Below are 24,270 nucleotides of genomic sequence, written 5' to 3'. Positions count from 1 at the left end.
TTGGAGGCCAAAGGTCAGCCTCCCGTGTTTCCAGAGGGCCTGGCACTGCTCAGCAGCCCGTCGGAAGCACACAAAAGCGTGGCTTGTCTCCTCTGGGCAAGATGGGAGAGGCCCCTGGGGCCAGCACTGACGGCTCCTGTCAACAGCCACAGGAGGGCTCCGTTGTCGTGGCGGGGGGTGATCTGCCCAGTTCGCAGGCACGCCGACTGTCTCCACAAGAGACAGGCTTCCCCTAGGTCCTGAATAAGCTCTCTTCTAGCAGGCAGAGCAATTGTTTACTAGTTATTTTTGGTTTAGGTTAATCTGCTCTCTGTCACCTCCCCCACCCCCCAACATGCTATAACTCTGTGTCCACCTCCCCCCACTCCCCCGCAACTGTAGGAGCTACAGGCAGAGGGGACTTTCTGGAGCACTTACAATTGCCCGCATGGTTCTGGAAGTCCATCGACATGTTGCTTACAAAACTGTCGTCCACGATGTCCTGCCACTTGATGCTGTCCACGTTGCAGAGGACAGGGTTGTTGCTGAAGCGCACGGCGCCTTGGAGGATTTCTGTGCAGGGAAAGAACCTTGGTGACCACAGGGCCAGGTCTATAAACTCCCGCAAAGCACGCATGCATTTCTTTACATCTGGAGTTCTGCTAAAGTGGGACCCCCCACAGAGCTAGGGTGGGGGGGTGGGGGAGGCAGCTGAATGATGAGGGGGTGGTAGTGTCACAGAGGAGTTAGGCTTTCCCCATGAAACTGGCCTTGGAGCACAAACCATCAGAATGCAGAAATATGGGAAGGAAGGAAGTTGTGTGGGGTGAAAGTGAATGGGGTACTCGGGACGGGCGTGGCAGACACGCACTGTGGCCAGCAAGGCCAGGAGAAGGGGCTGATGCTGTGAGGTCCTCAGTGGAAATGGTGGCAGGGGAGCGAAGGCGGGGCGGGGAGAAGGCTCTCTAGGTACGGGGAGGAGAAGGCAGGCGCCAGGAATGCCACTGGCAGGAAAGACTATGATTGTTTCACAGGAAGAAATGACACAACACGGAAAACCGGGAATGATTAGAAAAAGGCAAGCGTGAGCGTAGGGAGAGCGCTGCCTCGATGCCAGCCGGTAGAAACGGTTACTGACCGACTCTGTGCACAAACACCGCAGCTGGGGGTGGGTAGGGGTGAACCGGATCTAGGAGCTGACGGGCCAGGGGAGCCCGAGGGGTCATGTGGCTGGCGAGCTCGTGCCCCCCCGAGACCCCGTGGGACACAGGACATAGCCAGGTACTCTGCTGGTTTATTGAAACACACAACCTTAGCTAATCGTCACAATGGTCCCACCACATAGATAACGTCCAGCCACTCCTCAGGCAGGGAACAGACCTGCCCCAAGGACAAAGCACAGACGTGGAAAGAGAGAGTCCTCCCCAGGAGGAGCTCCGAGGCTGTTGAAGAGAACAACACTTCCCGGAGCATCATGTGGCCTGTGGAGGGGAGGGGACAGCAGGCTTTCTGAAGCCAGAAGACCGGAGCCGATGCGTGTCAGTGGGACAGGCGGGAGTTCTCTCTGGCAGACGGTGGAGAAAACCGCAGAAGGAAGGCTGGGAGGTCCGGAAGGGCCAAAGTGTGTGGCGTTGGGTTTAAAGTCAGAGATGACAGCAGGACAATCAGGAGAGGACATCCGGTCAGGAGGCAGCCAGAGTCAAGAGGGTAAATCTCTAATGGGAGGTCAGAACTGGAACCACAAAGTAGGGGCATCAAGGCTGCTGTGACCCTCGTGAAGACAGAGAGGTGCCAAGAAGAACGTACGATGGAAGGTCATGGTCGGCCCTTACAGAACACCTTCGGTCTGCCACGGTGAGAAGTAAAAAGGCAGCAAAGGTGCCGGACGATTCGGGTGCCCCTGACAGGGTAGCTCAGAAGAGAAAGAGGCCATCTGCCTGGACGCCGCCATTCTTCTATTTTTACTTTCAGTACTTAATGATTTTATTCTTTGTGGTGGGCACTGAGTTAATCTTTCGTAACAGTATTTGATTAGTATGGGAAATTTCACATTAAATAGTTATTTGATAACAAGAAACCATGGGCACGCATACAACCCCATACCAAAGTGAAAAGAACACCAGCAAGGGGAATATGAACTCCTCAGTGCTTTTTCCATAGTCATTCCCTGAATCTTCCCCCCGTGCCCAGGAAATGTGTAACCACTGTTACCCACATTTTTAAAGCAGAGGAAGCTGAGACACAGAGAGAACCCGCTCCAGGGGCATCTGGCTGGGGAGTGATAGAACCAGGCCTGGAACCCAGACAGTCTGGCTCCGGGGTCCACGCTCTTAACCACACCTGCCCGTCACCACGACAGAGCGTGAGGCTAGACGGGCAGATTGAGGCATGCTGGACGCATGTACCATTTTGAAAATGTGTAAATAGCACAAATTAGTATCAGCATAAACGTGGACTATGTGCGTGGGTGCTGTGAGCACCTAACGTGCTGGGTGGAAAGTCTTAGGGCCGTTTCATAGGATGGCCGAACCCAGGACCCCGACTAGAGGGCTGTGCCAGCCACTTTGGAGCCTGGGTCTGGACGCCTTGCCTTATTCCAGCGCTGCTGTCTGCCAGGCTCCAACCACTCCCAGGACTCCCTCTGTTTTGCACCCTCTGCTGGCAACTCCCCCTTTCCTGGTGGGCCCCCTTCCCATCACAACTGCATAGCACAGGGGAAGGGTAAAGACTCCAGTGGCCATTCCTGGCGTTTTTTTTTTTTTTTTTTTTTAATGAATTTGGGACCTTAGGAGGATCACTTTGCCACCATTTCTCTATGTATAAGACGGTGGCAATGTAAACACCTGCGGTGGAGGATGGGGCTGGGCCTGATATTCTCGAAGTAACAGGACTGGCACCAGCACTGCACCCACCACACTGCGAGGGCACACTTCCATTATCTTCACTTTTGTTTAAATCAACCTCCTGTCTCTCCTACCCTCTTCCTTAGCTTCCACTTGGAGGACCCTCATGAGTGTCCCACTCACGGGAATTCAAACTCTGCAACACCGTCATTCTCTGTCCTTACCGTCAATGTCTCTGTCCTTAAGTCATGCTCTGTGTGACAGCATCGCTCTGAAAGCGGCCTCAGGTAGGGGAGGTTTTTAACGCATGTCCCTTATACCCGAGGTCCAGGTAACAGGACTGGCCGTTTACTCCCTCCCTAGGCACAGAGAGCCAAAAGCCCAGCCAAGGTCGTCTGGTCTCTGTTTCCAGGAACCACTGCCATTTCTTAGTAACTCTCTGGGTATCTCCGCAGGGATACAGGGCAAGTGGTACCTGGCTTAAATCTTCCCTTCCCATCACTGACCGTCTTCTTTAACTTCCACCTACTGTCTCGGGCACGTAGCTAGCACGCGGAGCATCTGTACTGGACGGATACGAGACTTCTCTGAGTGGCATTCAGAAAGGTGACCGGTTCGCTGAGCACCTGCAGGCACAGTGTCCCTGCGCCCGGGGCCTCTCACCGTGTAAGTTTCTCAGGGGAAGCTCCTGCAGCCCTGTTTTGTTCGTGCCGTAGTTGGATAAGACGGACAAGGCGTGCGTGTTTTCATAGAGCACATTTCCTCGGATGATCTGCAGGTTTTCCAAGGGAATCTTCTCCACGGTGTTCAGGGCAATGAGGACATAGCCGGCAACTTCCTGGATGGTCTGAGGAGACAGAACGGGACCACGTGTTTCTCTTGTGAGGAGTTCCGGAACGCAAGGTCGAACATGCGTCCAGGAAGCCTAGGGCACCTGAGTGAACTACGCACACAAGTGACTGACGGACATAAGGCAGGTAGAGGACTACAGTGGGGACGTGGGTGGGGGAGGGGTGACAGGATTTCCAATGACTCCTACACTTTTGTCCCTTGAGCCTGCTGGCAGGAATGAAGGGTGAAGTGCGTTATTCAGGAATGCTGCGATTCTCATTTCACGTGGTTTCGGGACACTCAGAATAAAAGGAGAACATTTTATTAATTCATTTTGTATCTGTCTTGCATGCTCTCTCATTAGAAAAAAAAAAAATAAATAACCCAGAAGACCAATTCAGCTATGATGAAACTCTGAAGCCTTCAGAGCTGGGTCCTTTTGGCTCACTAGAGCCTGCTGTGAAATATTTGGGAAATGTGTGAAGTGGTGTAGTGGGAGTACTAAGGAAACAGGAAAAAGCTACAAAGTGGAACTTATTTTAAAGTTCCAATTAGGGGCACCTGGGTGGCTCAGTGGGTTAAAGCCTCTGCCTTCAGCTCAGGTCATGATCTCAGGGTCCTAGGATCGAGCCCCCATTGGGCTCTTCTGCTCGGCAGGGACCCTGCTTCCTCCTCTCTCTGCCTGCCTCTCTGCCTACTTGTGATCTCTGTCTGCCAAATAAATAAATAAAATCTTAAAAAAAAAATAAAGTTCCAATTAAAGAGCCAAGACAGCTAATACAATGGTTAGACGTTTAGTATCAGGGTGTACGATGATGGTGGAACGCCAGGCCGGCCTGTTTCTCTGTATTATTTCATAGCTGTAACTTGACACTAGGAGTGGTTTTCTGATAAAACTGCATCTGTAGCTCCCCAGGACTTGTAGTTGCCAGAGCAAAAGCAAATACACTGAGGTTATATTTCTTATCATATTTGGGTAAGACGGTCAAATTGATGGAACTAACCTTTAAGAAGGAAAGGTCATAATTCTTTTGCATGTAGGTAATTTCCAGATTCCCAAGGACCACCTCACAGTTATTGAACATCCTCTGAAGGCTCAGAAAGTGGTCTTCAAAAGTGCCCAGCTGGGTGAGCCGGTTACTGGTGCCTTGGCAAACTGCAAAGAAAAGGGGAAAAAAAAAAAAGATGTCACATGAAACACCAGGTAAAGTAGCAAAGGTAAAATAAAAGGGTCTCACATTTCAACTAACTTTGCGAGTTTCGGTGACTTGCAGTATTAATTCTGATAAAAGGTCACTCAAGACGAATGGGACAAGAAAATGTTTGTCTATATAAGGTACAGTTCATAATATATAATGTATATATATAACGCAGGAGGTCATTTTCAACTATTAAAAATTCAAGGGGAAATAGCGGGAATTCTATGAAAATCTTTAAGACAACATAGTCTTTTTGTTTTTCCTTCAAAGATTTATTTATTTATTTCAGAAAGAGAAGGAGAGAACGTGAGCGTGAGCACGTGCGGTGGAGGGAAAGAGAGTCTGACGCAGAGCCTGACACACGGCTCCACTGCAAGGCCCTGAGGTCATAATCTAAGCCAAAACCAACAGTCAGAGGCTCAACCGACAGCACCATCCAAGCACCCCAAGACAAAACAGTCCTTTAAAGCTTCGGGAGACAAACAAACAAAAAAATGTGTCATAAGGTATTTAAATAATATAATGACAACGTTGAGCTAATAACTATATAATGCACTTCTTACTTTACAAAAAAGATAGAATACCACATTACTGTGTGTCCGAAGGATATTTACAAACATAACATAGGCTGGCCAATATTTTCGGACTACAACGTCGTACAACTTAAAATCAGTGACAAGAGTGTCAATTAAAATCCAACTGGCTAGAGATTAAAAATATTCGTCTATACTAATGCATCAAAGAATAAATCAAAGGACTAATTATATACCTAGAAAATAATGAAATGGAAACATACGTTTAAAAACACACTCAGCTACTAAGAAACCGATGGGTCCTTCTGTTTGACCGCGTGGACCACAGGTGGAGGTGAACTGCTTTGCATTTTTTGGCAGGACACAGCCTTGGCACACTTAACCCCCCAATGTTTTAACTTAATACAAGAAACAGTTTGAAGTAGGGGACAAAGTTAGCCTATGGAAATACACTTGACAGTCTATATTTAAAAGCAAAGGAGATTATAATAAAGTCATACTTACAAACCCAGCTCTTTGAAAGACATGTTTAAGCAAGCATACCAAAACAAAGAGGTTGGGGCTTTTGAAGCAGGGAGCTTGTTAAGAGACTGCACTTTGAACCAAAATTACCGTAAGAGTGAAGAAATATGGCCTCTGGCTTTGGAGGTTAGGTTTAGAACCTGCCAGGTTCTGCCACATGTTTGCAAAGGCATGACTGCCATCAGCGGCCAGGTGGTTGAACGCCAAAACAAGGCCAAAGTCAATATGCCGGTACTTTCCTCAGAAATACTTTCTAAATTTACATTTATATTTTATAGGCTTCCTTGTTCCCTCTTCATGGGAACTGCCCAGAAGAGCACCGTCTGACCATCTGCCCTTTGCATTTTTGGGCCACAGCAGCGAGCCCAAGCTCAGACACCCCCTAATCAACCCGAAGCATTTATACCAACATTCAGTGTGAAGCAATCGCCACATCCTCTTTGACTCTATGGGGATTTCCCTCTTCTCCTCTTTTGTGGTCTCATTCAAATCTGGTGGTAGCGAGAACTCTCACATGGGAACTACAACAGTCCCGACAATACCGAGCCCCCGTCTGCTCCAGGGGCAGAAGGGTTCCATAAGTCTCCCAACCACAACACTGGATGGAATGACCCAACATCTCTGGGCTGCTCTCACTCGGGGGTACGGGCTACTTCGATTGCAACCTCAATCTGGAAAATCTGTACACAGCTGGCAGCAATGCGTGCAGATGGGGCCAGACTGATTTCCCAGTTCCAAGGTCTTCAAAGATGCCACCACCAATGTAGATACAGGGTTGTGACAATAACCCATGACCTTTCAGCTCGCACACATTGAAACAAAAGCTGTTTTCCCAGCTGGCAAACTATGGTCACTCCATTTCAGCCTAAAACTGACTGGCTGTCATCTCGGTGGCACAGTATTGGTCACACCCTTCATCCCAGCCAGGTGAACAGTGTCCTAGAACTTGGGGTTGGAGCGCACCTCAGAAGAGTTTCTTCAGTATCCAAAGAAATGAAAACTGTAACAGTTGCTTTCATTTTAAAGAATTTTTTTTTTTTTTTAAGATTTTACTTATTTACTTGAGAGAGCTGGAGCATGAGCAGGGGGCAGGGGTAGAGGGAGAAGCAGACTCCCTGTTGAGCAGGGACCCGATGAGGAGCTCCATCCCAGGACTCTGAGCCCTAAGCAGGCGGATTGGCCACCCAGGTACCCCCAGTTGCTTTCATTTTAAATGATACAAAGTATCAGCTTGTAAATTTCTCTCAGTTCAACCAAAGAATTTTTATTACTAAATCAATGACAAAGAAACTTTTGTCAGTAAAAAAGGAAAACATGCCCTTTAAGTTTAGCCTGTTACATTATAGAAAAAATAATTTCAAAAAGATTGTAGTTGCCCTTTCATTCATTCATTCGAAAGATGCTAAATGAGCTCCAAAAATATTTATTTGATGAATACCTATCATGATCCTTCATTGTTTACAATTAGTATTCTACGTTCAGAAAAAGAGATGCTATATTTGGAAGATAACAGCAACATTACACATTATTGATGTGAACATTAATTCAAAAAACATTTTGGGAAGCAAGTGCACAACTTGTGTGAACAACTAAATATGCTTTAGAAAACCTCATGCAAAATGTTGTTCATTTTTTTAAAATATGGCAAACAACTCCAAACAGCCCTAAATGCTCATCTTGTCCAACACGTGCATTCTTGAGAACAAGAGAGCAGTTGGTACACTGTGTGACTCCATTTAAGGCAAATCCATCTTGAATTCTATTCCAGGATTAATTGCTAAAGTCTCAAAAGAAATGATTACAAAGCTGTTTCTTCTCAGGCTATCTCCTGCCGTCTGCCACAAAGGAGATGACCGTGTCTTAAAAGTCCAGAGTAAGGATCAGACTGATTTGACCGATGCCTCTTGATTCAACAAAATATCGGCTTCGTTCCATATTTACACCAAAGGTCTCGCAGCATGAATATAAAGTAATAGGAAGACTTAAATGTGAGACCACTGAATTAGTAAAATTATTTTTGAAAAAATCAGATTAACAAGTTAGGCAGGTTTAAGACAAAACTGCAATGGGCAAGAATTTTTTAATTCATTCAGGAGAAAGCTTTCATTTCGCCCTTCCTCCGTACGTGACCCTGAATGACTTCTCTAAGCTCTCTACCGCGTGCTTTCCTCAAGCAGTAGACGCGGTGAAAATAATACTGACCTTCCAGAATTCTTTTCAAGACTGAATAAACACAACAGCTTTCAACTTGCTTTTGTTAAAATTAGCTAGTGAGAAAGGTGACAGTAACACAAGACCCAACTGCACAGATGTTAGGGGACCTCTGTGGAACACATTTGCCCCATGGTATTATCTAAACTGAGAGTGTTGGGATCTGCAAACATCTTTCTTCAAATATTGGGCATTAAATAGAACTACTTTGTCTGTAGACTAGTTACCAGAAAAGGAAAGAAAAAGGAACATATTCAATGATTTCATTAAAATATCCATTGAGGATTAGGGGTTGAAGCCATTTATTCAAAGAGAAACGTGGTATCACTTTAGGGCTATCTATTTGAAGACAAGACAATTAAGGTATATCACGGTCCATACAAGATGCTAGTGATTTGCTTTTCCTGTTACAAATCTGAAGACAAATTCTTCTTCTTCTTCTTTTTTTTTTTTTAAAGATATTTATTTATTTATTTATTTGACAGAAATCACAAGTAGGCAGAGAGGCAGGCAGAGAGAGAGGAAGGGAAACAAGCTCCCCGCTGAGCAGAGAGCCCCAACATGACAGAGGGCTCATTCCCAGGACCCTGAGATCCTGACTGGAGCCAAAGGCAGACATTTAACCGACTGAGCCACCCAGACGTCCTCGGGTGTTCTTTTCCTTAAAAGCCCCCCAATTTATCTGAACTGAAAATGAAGACATTCCGCCTCCTCTAAGTCTTAGAATACCCTTGATTTTATGGGGTAGGGTCTGTGGTTTTCCCGCCCCGTTATGGGGGTGTACACCTCTCTTTCCCCACAAGTCTGGGCAAATCTGTATTGCTGATTAAGACACAACATTAAAACAAGTTTCTCCAGATTTTCCCAAAATCCACTTAGACACTTTTGAAATCACCTAGGAAAATTTATAATTATTTTAATTTGTTGTTTTCTCAACTATGTATGAATATTTGCCAAAGTAGCTGGGCTCTTGTAATTCTCTCCCCTTGGCCTCCTAAATTGTCTGTCCTTTTATCCTTGCCCCATTTTCCACAGAACACTTCATTTTGAAGCAGAAGGCATATCACACTCCTCCTCAGCGTGCATCATCCCCGTTTCCCGGTGTAATCGGAACACAGTACAACAAGCTCCTTTCTCATCATCCCTACTTCTCTCGGCCTCTCCTTGCTCACTGTCCCAGCCACACTCCCCTAGTTCTCTCCAACTGGCCTGGTTCTAATTCACTTCAGGGCTGCCCCATCTGCTGTCCCATCTCCCATCTCCTTTCCCTCCAGATGTTTGCATCTTTGTCTCCCTGTTATCACTGGGATTCCAACTCAATGGTCCTCCCTTCAGGAAAGCCTGTCCTGGAACCAGATTAGCTTAAATTCTCACCATTAAATTCTATCATATCCCCTGCTCTCTTTACTTCCTAGTAAACTGATCACTACTTCGAACTATTATTTGCTTATGCAAATATATGTATTTATTTATTCATTCATCTATATGGCGGGGATGGTGGATTTTATTTTATTTAAAAAAAATTTTTTTTAAAGATTCATTTATTTATCTGGGGGGGGGGGGGGTGGCTTGGCTCAATCCCAGAACCTGAGATCATGATCTTCCAGAATCAGAGATCATGATCTGAGCCCAAATCAAGAGCTGCTTAACTGACTGAGCTCCTCAGACCCCACCCCCAGAGGCCTATTCTGATTGATACATGTGTATCTCATTGGACTGACTGCTGTGATGTGTGTATGTGTGTTACTGCATTTCCATTTTAGATGGGGAAGCAATGAGGGGCCGTGGGACCATGGATGACAGGGATGAGACCACGAAAGTCTTAAATGACTTGATGGGGTCTCTTTGCCTCTGTTTTCATACATCCAATGGAAGGGGAGGAGACAGGATGTCTTACAAGAGTGGCAGTCCTCAAACCTTCTGGTTGGTCACTGTAAGATCTTTTTAGTCTAACATATATGATTAAGCTTTAAAAGCCAGAGGAGGACTTTTTTAACCACCTTCATGCTGACAAGGTTTAAGGAAATCCCAAATAAGATGATATTTATATAATAGATTTAAAAATATAGAAGGCAAAGACACTCAGAAAACTCGTCAGTAAGTTTCACTGTATCAGAATTTATCATTTCTTTTGCCTTACTGAAACTATATTGTGTAGTGATTTCAAAATGTGTATGTCTATCCATCTCAACTATGCTAAAAATGCCCAGAAAATGCACCAAGTTGTTAACTGTCTTTGATGAATAGTGGGATTTTGGGTGTTTTATTTATTCCTCATGGGTTTTCAGCTTTTCCTATTTTCTACAGTGACCATATATGACTTTTTAAAAAACATTACTGAGGGGTACGTCTACAAACATCTGTGTTAAACATGGCCAAAAGAAAGACATTTTCATATAATACATTTTTAATGGAGAAATGATCGAGTACAACTATTAAGATCCTCAAAGTTTTACATTGTCCACATTAAGAACCTGTGTAAATGCGCTTTAAAAATTAGTGATAATTGATGAGCAGCGAAGTACTCCAGACAGAAAATGTTAGGAGGGAGAATAAGCTGGAGATAGTTCAACTCATTATTGTTCTTAATACTTGCATTGAGCAGCTCTTGGAAAACACAATGCGTTGCAAAGAGATAGTCTCGCTTCATAGGGAGATGTGCTTGAAGAGTTCCCAAGCTGCATTTTTTCCCCTTGATCTATACATTTTTTTAATATTGGTTTGGGGGAGCACAGGGTAATTTATCCCACAGATAAATGTTATAAATTGTGATTACAGTACCAGACAAGCCTATGGAACTTATTTAATTAACAGTTGGTAATAGGAAAGTAGAAAAGGTATGGTTGAGTCATAATGAAATCATTGAGCAAAAAAATAAAAGTAAAAACAAAGTGGCATTTACACTGTCACTGTGGGTTTAATCAAAGCTTTTGTAGAGTGGGAAAAGTCTCACAATTGTGAAGATTTTCCTTTGTTTTCCAGAACTTAATATTTTATCACTAGTTCCTTATTCTATCCTATTTGATTTTTAACTAATACATAGTTTTCAGCTTATAGGTATCCAAAGATGGTTGTCAAGCTGAATTTGAATCTACACTGTGACCTGGAAATGCATATGAAATAGTCGAAAGGTTCTCTTAAATATTTGATAATTTGCCACGTGCATCTAACATCCCTACTGGACTAAACATGCCAAGCTCTGACCTGTCCAACACAACTGCAGGCTACAGGAACTCCAATTAAGTTAATAAGCAGAAGATTTTAAAGTAACATCTATTTTTGAGTTAGGGAACAGAACACCTAAGCTGGTTGGTTTCTATCCCCATGGTTCTCCTCCTAGCCATTACCTTAATCCCAAGATTTTTAAACAACAGACGGAGTTAGGATACCTTTGTATATCATGTCTACTCTCTCAGGAGTTAACTGATGTGTCTGAGCCCCAGGAAGTCCAGTTCTCCAAGGGACTGTGGAATATGCGTCCAGTGACATCATCAAACACCTGTCAGAGTGGCGATGGTGATGCTACCATTATGGGATGGTCTCCCGCCAATTATCTGGGTCTCAACATTTCTCACTGGTTAAAAATGGGACCAGTTCAGCATACTTGACAGAGCAGCTATAAGATCATGGACATGGAAGTATTTCATAATTCACAACTCTCTGAATATAAATTACGTCCGACGCTGGGGCTTTAACCTAGCAACCAAACTTTGGCCATCTATTTCTGCCTACATCTTCATGATACCAAAAAACCATTTCCTACCCCCCCACCCAGGAACTTAAAAAATTTTTTTTTTAAATAGTCTCGGCAGAATTGATGAGTTGTGTTGAAATTTGGGATAGCTCCAAGATTCTGAAATAAAGGGGCACCTGGGTGGCTCAGTGGGTTAAAGCCTCTGCCTTTGGCTCAGGTCATGATCTCAGGGTTCTGGGACTGAGTCCCGTGTCAGGCTCTCTGCTCAGCGGGGAGCCTGCTTCCCTTCCTCTCTCTCTGACTGCCTCTCTGCCTACTTGTGATCTCTGTCTGTCAAATAAATAAATAAAATCTTTTAAAAAAAAAGATTCTGAAATAAAAGTCATCACTTTGTTTTATAAGGCTGTTATCCTGAGAATGGTCCTAACAATGGAAACCAAGTATCTTAAATCACAGGGCTGGAAATCCATTCCATTTCTAAAAAAGATTTTATTTATTCATTTGAGAGGACAGAAAGTGAGCAAGATACAGACAGAGAATGGGTGGGGGAAGGGGGAGAGGGAAAAGTAGGCTCCCCACTGAGCAGGGAGCCCGATGTAGGGCTTGATCCCAGGACCCCCAGGATCATAATCTGACCTGAAGGCAGACACTTAACCAACTGAGCCACCCAGGCATGCCCCTCCATTCCATTTTTTTTTTTTATAGGTAGTTTATTGGTTAGTCAGAGATGAATCTGACCTATATTACTGAACTATGACAAACTGATTTGGATGAAAAAAGATTTCATAAAGCAATACCAACTTTTTATTTGCTCTATCCAATAAATCCCTTTTGAATACCTAGTATGTATTAGACAACACTCTGTCTTGGTGGCCAGTGTCTCTGTATTTTAAACATATGGCTATGTACTGAACAAAAATTCATGGGTGGAGGAATTACATATATCACCATTTATATCAGCTTGTACAGAACTAGGTCTATATGTGGCTAACATATACTTTGACTGACTATTGAACGCTGAGCAGGGCGCACAGGAGAAAGGACAGAACACTGGATTTGGTTTAAAAATCTCTCTATGTGAAAATATAAACAAGAGTGAATTGAGTGTGTCTGGTTTTTCCTTTCTAGAGATACCATGAGCAAGCTCCTCCTCTCTGGCCCGGGTTCTGTTTTGCTAATCTCCTAGCTGGGGACGACTGCTTACTCATGTGCAGGGGCTCTCTCTTCACAGACAGGAATACTTCTGAGGTGACTAATGCCACTTCCCTTCCAAAAGTCTAGTAGCCGAACCACTGCTTCTATCCTTGCCTCCACTGCAGTGTCTGCTTCTGACCTACTTCTTGCGAGCTTTGCTGCCTTCTCAGACTCAGGTCCCTCAGACCTACCAGTGCAGGGCAGGGCAGAGTCAAGAATCTTGTTGGTGCCAGCCATCTCCACAGTCCTTCCCAGGTTCCAAGGCTGCCCCGAAACCTGCCTGTTACCCAGATGAGGAAGAGGAGTTGAGGAGCGAGTTACACAGAAGAACCCACTGTTCTTCAAGAGCGAGGATGGGTTTGCCAGTCTGATCCATTGTCTGCCTCCCAGAGTGCCAGGAGACTCGGAGGGATGGGGCACTTCCGGGGCGGGGCTGGCCGGGGAAAGGGACACCAGTGATTGTCACAGATGGTGAAGCCCAGAGAAGGGCTGGTGGGAGGACGTGGGAAATGCAAATACAAATATACAAAATATAAATACACATACAAAAATACAAAACTCCAAAAAGGGGTTGGTGTCAAAGGCCATTGCTTGAAAACCGGGTTTCAAAGCTGATGAGAGTTTGACCAAAGGCTGCCTTCGGTTGACTACCTACCAACTCTCCATTCTGACTTGACTCAGTTCAGTAGCGAACTGGTGAGCAGAAAACAGTGGTGGGGGGTTAGGGGGGTCCAACATTCCCAAAGCCCTTGGCACGTGTGGTCTGGCAACTTGCTACGTTTTCAACAGCTTCTCACCGCCTAATGTCTCATGTTGCATCTCAGGGTGCAGCTTTTCTTTTCCTACTTACACCTTCACAATCTGCCATTCCCAGCAAGGTGACGTGGAGGTAAAGTGAGGCAGGGCTGACAAGATTTCACTCCTCTGGGCACAGTCCTCACCCGACTCACATACCTTCTGTTTTGTATTCTGCTCAGGTCCACATGACTCATTCTCTAATGACAAAGGCTGAGTAATAGTCCCCACATTGGGCTCTTTGCTTGCTGGTTGAGTTGTCCTTCTAGAATTCGTGTGAATGCCTTGCATGGCTGAGAAGCCTCGTGGAGGCTGGAGTCATTAGCCTTAGGTGTCGCTACAGAACCTCTCAGAAAGCGTTCACTCACCTATGCTCTGGGACCTGCCCCTGGGCCGTGAGGGGCTGTTTGTTCTTTTGTTCATTCACTTAGTTAACTAAAGCATATTTAATAAACTAGTGCAGCCACGGCTGCCAAGAATGAATCAGAAGTACTCATGGCCCTGCAGGAATATAGGAGCCCTTTGGGGAGATGACTTTACACATGAAATCATCACAGGACGTCCTAAAGCCACTCAGGGTAGAGACGTACGAAAGGAACCCAAGTCAGAAAGCAGAGAAATGCCGGCCCGTAGTTATCTGGGGGAGAGGACTCCAATATTCCTTATTACCAGGCAAATGGAAACGTGATACTTCACCTTCAGAGTAAAAAAAACAAGTCGCCAACAAGTGCCAGGTGCTGAGCCCCGTGACTTTGCCTCACACCGTCCCACAATAAACCACACTCCACAAAAGAGGTTTCTTCCATTGCTATCTGTTTTTCTGGATTCCTCTCCTCTGGGTCACTGCCCATATCCTAATTCGGGGGTTCCAAGTGACCCTTTCTGGGTTTGTTTTCAGTAATCTGTAAGGACTGTGTCTCCATCCATTCTTACCGAAAAAATTCTGGAAAAGATTTGTAATTTGCAAGGAAATAAAACATTTCTAGTCCAGAACGGGGGACAAGGACCTTTGTTGCAAGCATATATCTGCAGAAAGACTCTGGGTTCTATGGGGCAGTGCCTGCCTACTCCCTATGCCAAGGTAGCTTAAATGTTCGTTTAAACTTTCTGTTATTATCCGGGTTTCGAAAAAAATCAGTCTCTAATGCACAATTGTTTTAAGGCTGTCTCTGAATAACACACACATTTCAGTTTACTGATGAGCATTAGAAAGAACAAACAACAGAAACAGCCACCCTATACCCCCACCCCACAAATGACGGCAGTAAAAATCTGAAACACGGGGGCAATCACTAAGATGCCAGGAAAAGGCCATTATATCAGTGTTTTTTTCTTTTTTTTTTTTAAAGATTTTATTTATTTATTTGACAGATGGAGATCACAAGTAGGCAGAGAAGCAGGCAGAGAGAGAGGAGGAAGCAGGCTCCCCGCTGAGCAGAAAGCCCGATGTGGGGCTCGATCCCAGGACTCTGGGACCATGACCTGAGCCGAAGGCAGGGGCTTTAACCCACTGAGCCACCCAGACGCCCCCAGTGTTTTTTTCTTGAAAGGAGGATAGTCCCAGGCCCCCTCCCACCCACCCGCCCCCCTGGCGGCACCTGCCATGGGAAGGTCTAGTTCCTTAGCTAGCCTGCGAGCCTTTGCGGTGTGAAGACTTCCAAAGGTCTGGCTCCTCCAGAACCCCAGGCAAGCCTGGAGACGAAGTGCGGGGAGATCAAAGAGCTCTTCTACCGGGGAACCTCCAGGAGCACTGGCGGACCTGGAATCTGCCCCAAGCATCAACACAGAACAATCAGGACCTAAAGGAGCTAAAGCAGCTGGGGAAAGGAAGCGAAGATGATGGAGGCGAAGATGATGGAGGCAAAAGCTCCGCCAGCCTATATGGGGTACTTGGGAGAGAACTGGATTTGGGAGTCGGGGTCGGAGTGCACGGAGGGGGCAAAGCTGCCAGGCACGGCGGAGGTTTCCCGACTGCTCGTCTGAGCCAGTTGGCGTGCTAGAATCCTCTGTGTCATCCGCCTCCTCCCTTTTGCTGCTGGGAACAAATGAGAAGCCGTGAAAGGAAGAAAAATCATCTGCCTACAAAGATCAGTGGCTTGATTTCACCAATGAGGGGAGCCTACTGCTTGTTTTGTTCTGTTTTGTTTTTTTTCAAGTCACAGGAACATGTCAGGTTCTCAGCAGAACTATTTGAACCAATATTTCATGTTCATGTCATGAAGGATTTGAAAAGTAAAAAAAAGCAAAAAAAAAAAAAGAAAGAAAGAAAGGAAAGCAAAAAGAAAAAAAAGAAAGAAAAGAGAAGAAAAAAAGAAAAAAAAGAAAACCATGGAAAGCTACGCATCCCGCCCCCGCCCGCCATTTTGACCACAGAACAATAAACAATCAAACTTCCATAGGCACCTATCAATGATCAAGACCCTGAAGTCACCAGGTCTGGATTAGAACCCTGGTTTTGCTACTACCAAGGCAACTTCTTGATCGTGCCGAGTCTCTTTTTCTTATAAAACAAGGACTTATGACTGGGGAGGACTCCATGCGATGGCAGAATTCTGGCCAAAGCACCTGACACATGGCAAACCCTTAGCAAATATGACTACGGCTTGAATCTGAATTCAATCTGGATGGGACCCCAGCAGAATGAATTGCTTCCTTCCTCCGAGCACTCTGAGTGGTGGACCCCTCTGTCTTCTGCCCGCAAGCTGTGTGTGGCCTGGAGAGCAGCTGTGAGCTCTCGCCACGGAGCGCACCAGCCTGCCGAGGTCGCGGGGACGGGTCTGTGGCTGGAAAGGAAGCCATCTGGACCCATCCCTGAGCAGGGAGACTGTGCTGGGCCCTTAGAGCTGAGGAAGCCACGCCTCGTACATGCCTTTCAGAATTCCCTTAAGAGAACTCCCAGCTTGCTGTGAGCTCAGAACATTCTCTCCTGTTATTTTTCACTTAGAAAAAGCCCTCATCTGACCCCTTTGTGGTGGTTTCGTAAGCATAGCTGGATTTGAGTGCTGTGTGCGTGCATATGTTTTTATTTAATGCTTTAAAATGGACATTTTTTTCATTTACTCTTACTTAATCTAAATATTCCCTTTAAGTTTCACTTTCAAATGGGAAGAGGAAGTAGCAGTGCAAAGAACAGAACAGTGCAGAGGACAGACCTGGTCCCAGGGCACGGGGGCCCAAAGCCTCTTTCCCTAGCTAGCTCTGAGTTCCGAGGCCCACTTCCTGGGTTCACTGACTAAGAAAGACTGACCTGAAAATCACTAACACCTACTATGTTACCTCAGGAGAAGCCCAAGCCAAGTTTCTGTCACAAGGAATTGTAATTTTAGCTCATACACTATTCTTTCTAGAACATATTTTCCCCTCCATGAGGACAGCTGTCAATCCAAAGTAGCCATTGCCATACGAGACCGCTCGCTATCTGGTGCGTCACCTACCCAAGCCAAGTAACTTAGTGTTGCTGCCAGGGCTGGCCTTCCCTTGCCACAGACCTAAGTCTAGAAAAGAGAGATTCTGAAACGCCCTTTATGACGTTCCAGAGCCAGGGCTGGCAAACTTTCTGAGAAGACTCAGAGAGTAAATATTTTCAGGTTTGCAGATCACATGGGGTCTGTTTCAAGCTCTCAGCTCCGCTGCTAGTGTGCAAAACCAGCCACAGACCAGAAGCAAATAAATGGGCCTGACATGTGCCCATGAACTCTATTTACAACAACAGGTGTTAGCTGGATGTGAACCGTGGGCCATACTTCATCAAGCTCTGCTTTAGAGGAAGGCCCAACAAGAGGTCGGAAGGTAGATGGCTAGGGTTCCCTTCACTCCGTACTTTCTAGAAGGTAAAGGTTAAACAGAATCATTTTCCTCTAAGTCCAAACTCTGAAAGAGCTTTCTTAGGGTTGAGATCTTCCTCCTCCAGCATTAGCTAAATAGGGGAATGGAAGATACAAGGCACTGAAAATTGACAGGGAAGTGTAGGGGCTGGGAAGTGTCATTCGTGTATGGTTTTGTGTTGTGGGTATTACAGCTCTGTGCTAGGCATCATTTCCTTTTAGAATTGGATGTCCAACCCCATATATCCCCATCACACCCAAGAATCCTGGCCTTCCGTATTCAGGACAAACGGTTGTCAAGTCCTGCTTGTCCGTTCTGAATTTTAATCTTGCTCCAAGTTTGTGAAGCAATATTCTTATATTTACCTATAATTCTTATAATGTAATTATTCCTTCGAGTGATCTGAAGTTAGTCCCCTGAGAATTTCCTCTGGCTTAACAGAGATGCGTCTCATTCCTCCTCAACCTTACAGCCCTGCGGATACGGGAAGACAACGACTACTTCTCACCCCTGCTTTTCCCACCCGGGGACTTTGCTCCAGATTTCCCTCCTCCTCAGTGCTCCTGGGAATTCCATGTGTGTGGCCTCCCTGCACAGAGACACCCTCCAGAAAGACACTACCCCATCCGGCTCCTCTTCCCGGTCTCCTGGTCCTGTGGCTGCCTCTTACAGCCTTGGACTTGCTCACACTTGGGTGGTGAAAGCCTTCTGTTTCACAGCGCATTTGGTCTCTTTAAAGAATAACGTGTCATCTGAGAACAACAGCAAACATTCTGCTTCCTGTGGCTTCCCTTCAGCTCATTACACTGAGAAATTCAGCAAGGAATAAAAGATGAATAAATGCTGAAATTACTCAAATTTCTGCGCTAGCATCGTATGTCTGTCTTCGGCAGATGTGATTCACTTCTTTTAAGTTTAGTAACTAATATGGCAGTTGAGCAATGAAAATGGAATCTCCACTGCATCTATTAATAGTAGGGAGGACGGTAAATTCCTCGCCAGCTTGGATGAGGAAGTATTTTTCCTTGCTTGGGTCTCTCTCAGGTTTTAGTTTTCTATCACATCGCACCAGCCTATGAGAATTAACTTGGCTCCTGACTGTACATATAGCATTCGGTGGCCGAATGCCCGTTTTCGGATCAAACCTGTTTGAGATCTAACGAGAGCAACGTCTTCCAAAACCATGAGTCTGTTAGAAGAACAAACAAGAAAACCTATCACGGCCGCCCTTGCCTCATTATTAACTATTAATCAACAGAATACATAACAGTCACTCACAGAGGTGGTTACCAAATCCTATTTCGTATCTTCCTTTGAAAAATTTCCTACCTTCAACTTTTATGTTTTTATCTGGCTTACTGGAAGTATTTTATAATTTTCTTCTTTGTTAAGCTTTCTTAAACAGCCTTCACATTTAAATATGACGACTAAGGTGGACTGCTCCACCAGCACAAAAACTCCAGGCCAAAGAACACTAGAGGGGACTTCTTATCGCTTAGTAAGGACCTATTTGCTGTGTAGGGACAATTAGGGACTAATCTCCAGGAGCCACATAGCTGGTTTTGATCATCGGGAGCATCTTTCAAAACACACGCCCTGTTCAGTGACAAGGCGTCCACCAGGATGCTCTCCGATGAAAGGAACCTCATGTCTTTGCTTGTGATGTAAGTCTCAGAGACTCCTGGTAATTAAGGGAGAGGAGTGGAATGGTGTGGCTGGAGCCAAGTCACCGGGCCTACGAAACCACTACAAATGAAAGCTGCTTACCCCCACACTATGTCTCAGGACCAAATCCTGGCTCAACAATGCACTCCAGGGGATCGGAAACCTTTCTATCTGTGTCTGTGCCAGCCCTGGCTGCTCTGGCTGTCCCATTCAATCTGACAGAACACGTTGAGGAAGATAAAGTCGTTCTTGGCAACCTGGGGCTCTGCATGTCTCTGCAAGGCCAGTGCTGTGTGAGGGTGGCAACCAATGGCCTTTAGGTGGCCGGAGGCTGAGGCCCAGTGCAAAGGACATATTTCCATCAGTCAGTAATGTGTAATCTCAAGCCCTTGCTTGTTTGTTTGTTTCTGGGCTTTTTCAGCGGACTGTCTGGTGGTTGAGGCCAGTAACCAGAGAAGTAAAAAACTAAGTGTGTACTTTATGGCTTTACCAAACTCATCCTTAAGCTGTTTATTCTGGCAGATTGCCAAATCTTGGGGGTGGGGGTGGCCACAGCAGGGTCACTCCTCAGGGGCTGTAGGAATGCCCTTCAGTGAACTAATTTCTACTCTGTTGAATGGCCACTCAAACCAGATTGTTTTCCTTGAAGCTGAGAAAGTTTTCTACACAAGCATTTCTTTGTAAGCTCAATTAACTTTTACAATAATTTGTGCTTTTAGTTTAAGAACTACAGATGTTGTGTGGGTGGTGGCGAGGGTGAGGGGCTGGGGGTAAGAGCATGAAGGAGAAAGGATGCAGATGACTCCCCCTCTGGAAAATGTGGCCACGCTTCCTTTCACGGAAAAAGCACATCACGTTTTAGGATTACTAAAAAACTCAAATCGTGTGTAGAACCAGAGAAAGCCACGGCGACTTGGTTTGGGGGAGGCCAAACTGGGCCATCTCCCAGCTCCCCTGCCTCCTAATGAGACCCAGATCTTTGGGACAGGATTATCTGGAATTATAATTTCATGCTTGGAGACAGTCCAAAAGCTGGGTGGCAGAACCCAGTCATTCATCAAATGCTTGCTCAATTTGCAAAAGAAATACAAAACCCAAAATATCAAATGACAATTAGGATTAAGTATTAACGTGCCAAAGGACAGAGGAACTCTTATTAACTTAATTAATTTTCACTGGGAATGGTTTTTGCCATTAGAAATACACTTGCTTTTTCCCCCTAAGTCTATTCATTTATTACTGAGTGTTGATTTGAGGTTAAATGGGGGATGTTTGTGTTGTGCTGGATGTTTGTGTTATTTCATAAAACAATTCCTACATCCCACCATACTTGTCACATACTATATATATCACATAATATATATAATGCTATATTCATTATACACTCATCCACGCACAAAGAAAAAAGCATTTACGAAATCCTTTAGAGTTTGCACTTGCAAATAATTCAGACTTCCTAATTCATGTCTACCACCTACTACTTGTTATTTTTTAAAAAACCCTAATAAGGAAATTACTGCGAATCAAGCCCACCAGAATGAATAGCCCCTTGTAGTCTCTGTCCACGTGTGACTTCCATGCCCATAATTAATCAGAGCCAGCTCAAAAACGTTCCCCTTAATCATGCATCCAGCAAGTGTTCACTGAACACCTCACCATGTGCATGGTGGCTGAGTGCGCAGAGGCCGGCCATGGGGGCGGACAGTTATCCTATCTAAGCACATGGGTTCCAGCTCTGGATGCCTGCCTGTGAAGGAGCGAGAGGTGTCACCTGTGGCAAATTACTTCTTGTGGAGCCTCACTTTGTTCACCTGGAAAACGAGGGTAAAAAGTGCCCTCATGGGGTCATCATTAGGGTTAAGATGTTAATATCTGTAAGAACGTGTCTGGCTCACATAAGCCATCATCGTCATGGTCATTATGGTCGCCATCATTGTCATTGTCATCATCATTGTCATCGTCATCGTCACCATCACCACCATCATCGTTGTCACGGTCATGGTCATCTCCATCATCACTTTAGTGTCAGTGTACGCCCAGCAACACTTGAGGTCCAGAGACGTGTGCAGATGGGACTGACACTGGTCCTGTCTCGTGAAACTTATACCCCCGAAGGGAAGACCAACGTTCACCAAATTCTGTGTGGAACTACAGTTGTGATCATGGCTGTGTGGAAGCTTCTAGAGTATAGGAACCTGACCAGGTCTGACGGGTCATGGCAGGATTCCTTGAGGAATGGCCATTCAGCACAACCCTCAAGGGCAAGAGGAGCTTACTAGCAAATTGTGTGGAGTTTGGGGGGCTTCCTTGTGGGACGAGCCGTGGTAGCGAAGGGCTCCCTGGCTGAAGTGAAAATCCAGCAGAGATGAAGCTGGGAAAGCACGGGGAACTGAGAGGCAGAGGCACCCGGTGAGGGGCTTGCTGCTAAGGGTTTTGATTCCATTTTAAGAGCAATAAGAAATCACGGGCAGGTTCTAAACAAGGAGGAATTTGCCTTAGATTGTGTTTTTATTTGTATTTATTTTTATATTTTTCAAAGGTTCTATGTATCTGAGAGCAAGCAAGAGAGAGCATGAGCAGGGGGGAGGGTCAGAGGGAGAGGGAGAAGCAGGCTCCCCGCTAAACAGGGAGCCTGACGTGGGGCTCAATCCCAGGATCCCGGGATCAAGACCCAAGCCCAAGGCAGTCGCTTCACCAACTGAGCCACCCAGGCACCCTAGATTGTGTCTTTGAAATACCTGCTGCTTTTTGGAGAAGGACCTAGCTGGCGCCCAGAAGTGGGCACATCTGTAAGAGCGAAACCAGAGGGCTCCCTGCGGGGATAGAAATCCTGCACTGGCATTCCTATCTTGGCTGTGATATTGCAACACGTTCCCATCAGGAAGACTGGGTGAGAGGCCCATGGGACTTCTCCGTATTGTTTCCTACAACAACAGTGTATCTACACTTTCCTCAAGACAAAGGTTTAATTACACAACTCATTTAGAAGCACACGCTGTAAGGCAGAGGTCTCGCAAAGAACAGTCATCCCTACGTAGGTGTCGGCTTCGTGGGAAGAGCCAGCACCCTAACGGGGGAGCCCGTGGTGCTATTGGTAATGGGTGAGCCTGGCTTCTGCCCGTGCCCTGGTGACAGGTAACTCTCCCCCTCGAAGTGGGATGGACAGCGTAAAGCATGATAGCTTATAATTTTCAGACACTGTGACTCTTTTCTTATAGAGATAGACGTCATTTTTTTTTAAAGATTTTATTTATTTATTTGACAGAGAGAGAGATCACAGGTAGGCAGAGAGGCAGGCAGAGAGACAAGAAGGGAAGCAGGCTCCCTGTTGATCAGACAGCCCGATGTGGGGCTCGATCCCAAGACTCTGGGACCATGACCTGAGCTGAAGGCAGAGGCTTTAACCCACTGAGCCACCCAGGCGCCCCAAGATAGACGTCATTTTTGGAAAGCACATGGTTTCAATGGTGCATACTTGGTTCATGACCAAGAATTCTTTCTCTCTATGCCATGCAGCATCTTGGTAAAATTAAACAATCTCCGCCTTCTAATATTCTGCTTCTTCACAAGCTCTCCAGGAGGTACCTCTGCACGGAGCCTTGCAAGCACCAGAATGATGAAAGGGTCATAAACAATCCTGACAGGTACTAAGGGGTTTGAACCAACAGAATGGGGGATGGCTCAGTTTTAGGACTATAAAAGAACATCAGGAACCATGGACCTTCTCCGGTAAAAATCTGGAATGTTCGAGCAGCAGAGAATATCAAAGACCTAGAATAACAGGGCAAGAGTTTAGTTCAGTCTGTCCTGGGCGAGAAGGGCAGACAGCCTTGGGTCATGCTTCATCTCCCCACTAGGGCCGTGGAGAAGAGCAGTGCGCCCAAGGGACAACCATGCGGTGAAGGCTCCTCATCGTTCTGTTGGCCTCAAGTCAGCAAAGTGCATTGCCCACGACAGGCCCATCTTTGCCCTAGTTACGCCCTGTCCAAACCTGCATTTGAAAAAGCAGATTTTGTCAAGATCCCAAGATCCTTGGTATTCACACAGGGTCCCCTATAGTTTTTCAACCCTAACTTACAACCAAAGAGTATCATAAACACCACAATAATTTGGGGCTGAAACTGGAAATTGCGGGAAAATCCGAAGACTTAACAACACAGTCAAGGAAGTCCCTGAAGCCGTGCTTGGTCCATGTACGTCGTATTTTACTTCTGTTTTGAATGATTTAGTCAGTCTCACGCCTAATGTTTATAAAACCTGGTAGAGCTGGGAAACACACTGATATCAAGGAAACATGCTGAAACAAAGCTTTTAGACTTGACTGAAGTAGTATGAGATGTCACAAGGACATTTTGTGCCAATAGCACAAGGGGAAAAGATGGACAAGTCTGAGCATTTTAAAAGCATGAATAATCTAGAGCAAAGTTTTTTTCCTGTAACTTCAGCTATAGCTTTCTTGCTCATATCCTTGTTCCTTCATGTCCTCTCCCTACTTAGACTTTGGAACTACACACACACGCACACACTTGGGTGCACACACATACACACACATGCAGCTCTAATTCTGTGTCTGAGCTGGGACATGTCTGATGCACTCTAGTCTTTTATTGCATTCCCTGCACATTTTGATCCCCGTCTCTGTCTTCTAATGCAGGCTTTCCTTCTCAGAAACAGCATCTCAAACTGGCATTTGTATCAGGGAGACACTGCAGGTCTGAAGCTCAGCTCCTCTTCCAAAGCCTCAAGAAATGAGGCACGTGGTAAACACAAGCTGAAAATCCTCAGGATGTCGCCTGCAATCGTTTGTATACAAGGCAACTCCGAACACATTTTACAAGTAGGTACACTTCGACTATGAAGAAATGCATTTTTCCAGACTCTCTGTTAAAAGGAAAGTAAAGACCAAAAAGCTTTTAAGAATGCATCCTTCCTGGAGCATATCATCTGCAACAAAAATATAAAATATTTTTTAGTTATAT

General features: G+C 45.5%; 1 protein-coding gene across 1 annotated transcript in view; it reads right to left on the bottom strand.

Moving 5' to 3' along the window:
- Positions 1 to 24,270, bottom strand: part of EGFR (epidermal growth factor receptor) — a 201,269-nt gene that overhangs the window by 57,429 nt on the left and 119,570 nt on the right. The window contains exons 2-4 of the mRNA XM_047694188.1: positions 4,658 to 4,809; positions 3,486 to 3,669; positions 418 to 552 (exon numbers count right to left, since the gene is read on the bottom strand). Coding sequence (XP_047550144.1) covers positions 418 to 552; positions 3,486 to 3,669; positions 4,658 to 4,809 — 471 coding nt within the window. The remainder of the gene's footprint in view (positions 1 to 417; positions 553 to 3,485; positions 3,670 to 4,657; positions 4,810 to 24,270) is intronic.

The sequence above is a fragment of the Lutra lutra genome, chromosome 11 (genome assembly GCF_902655055.1).
Source record: "Lutra lutra chromosome 11, mLutLut1.2, whole genome shotgun sequence".
Classification (NCBI taxonomy): Eukaryota; Metazoa; Chordata; class Mammalia; order Carnivora; family Mustelidae; genus Lutra; species Lutra lutra.
Note: the sequence above shows the minus strand (reverse complement) of the source record. Positions and strands in the feature narration are given on the sequence as shown.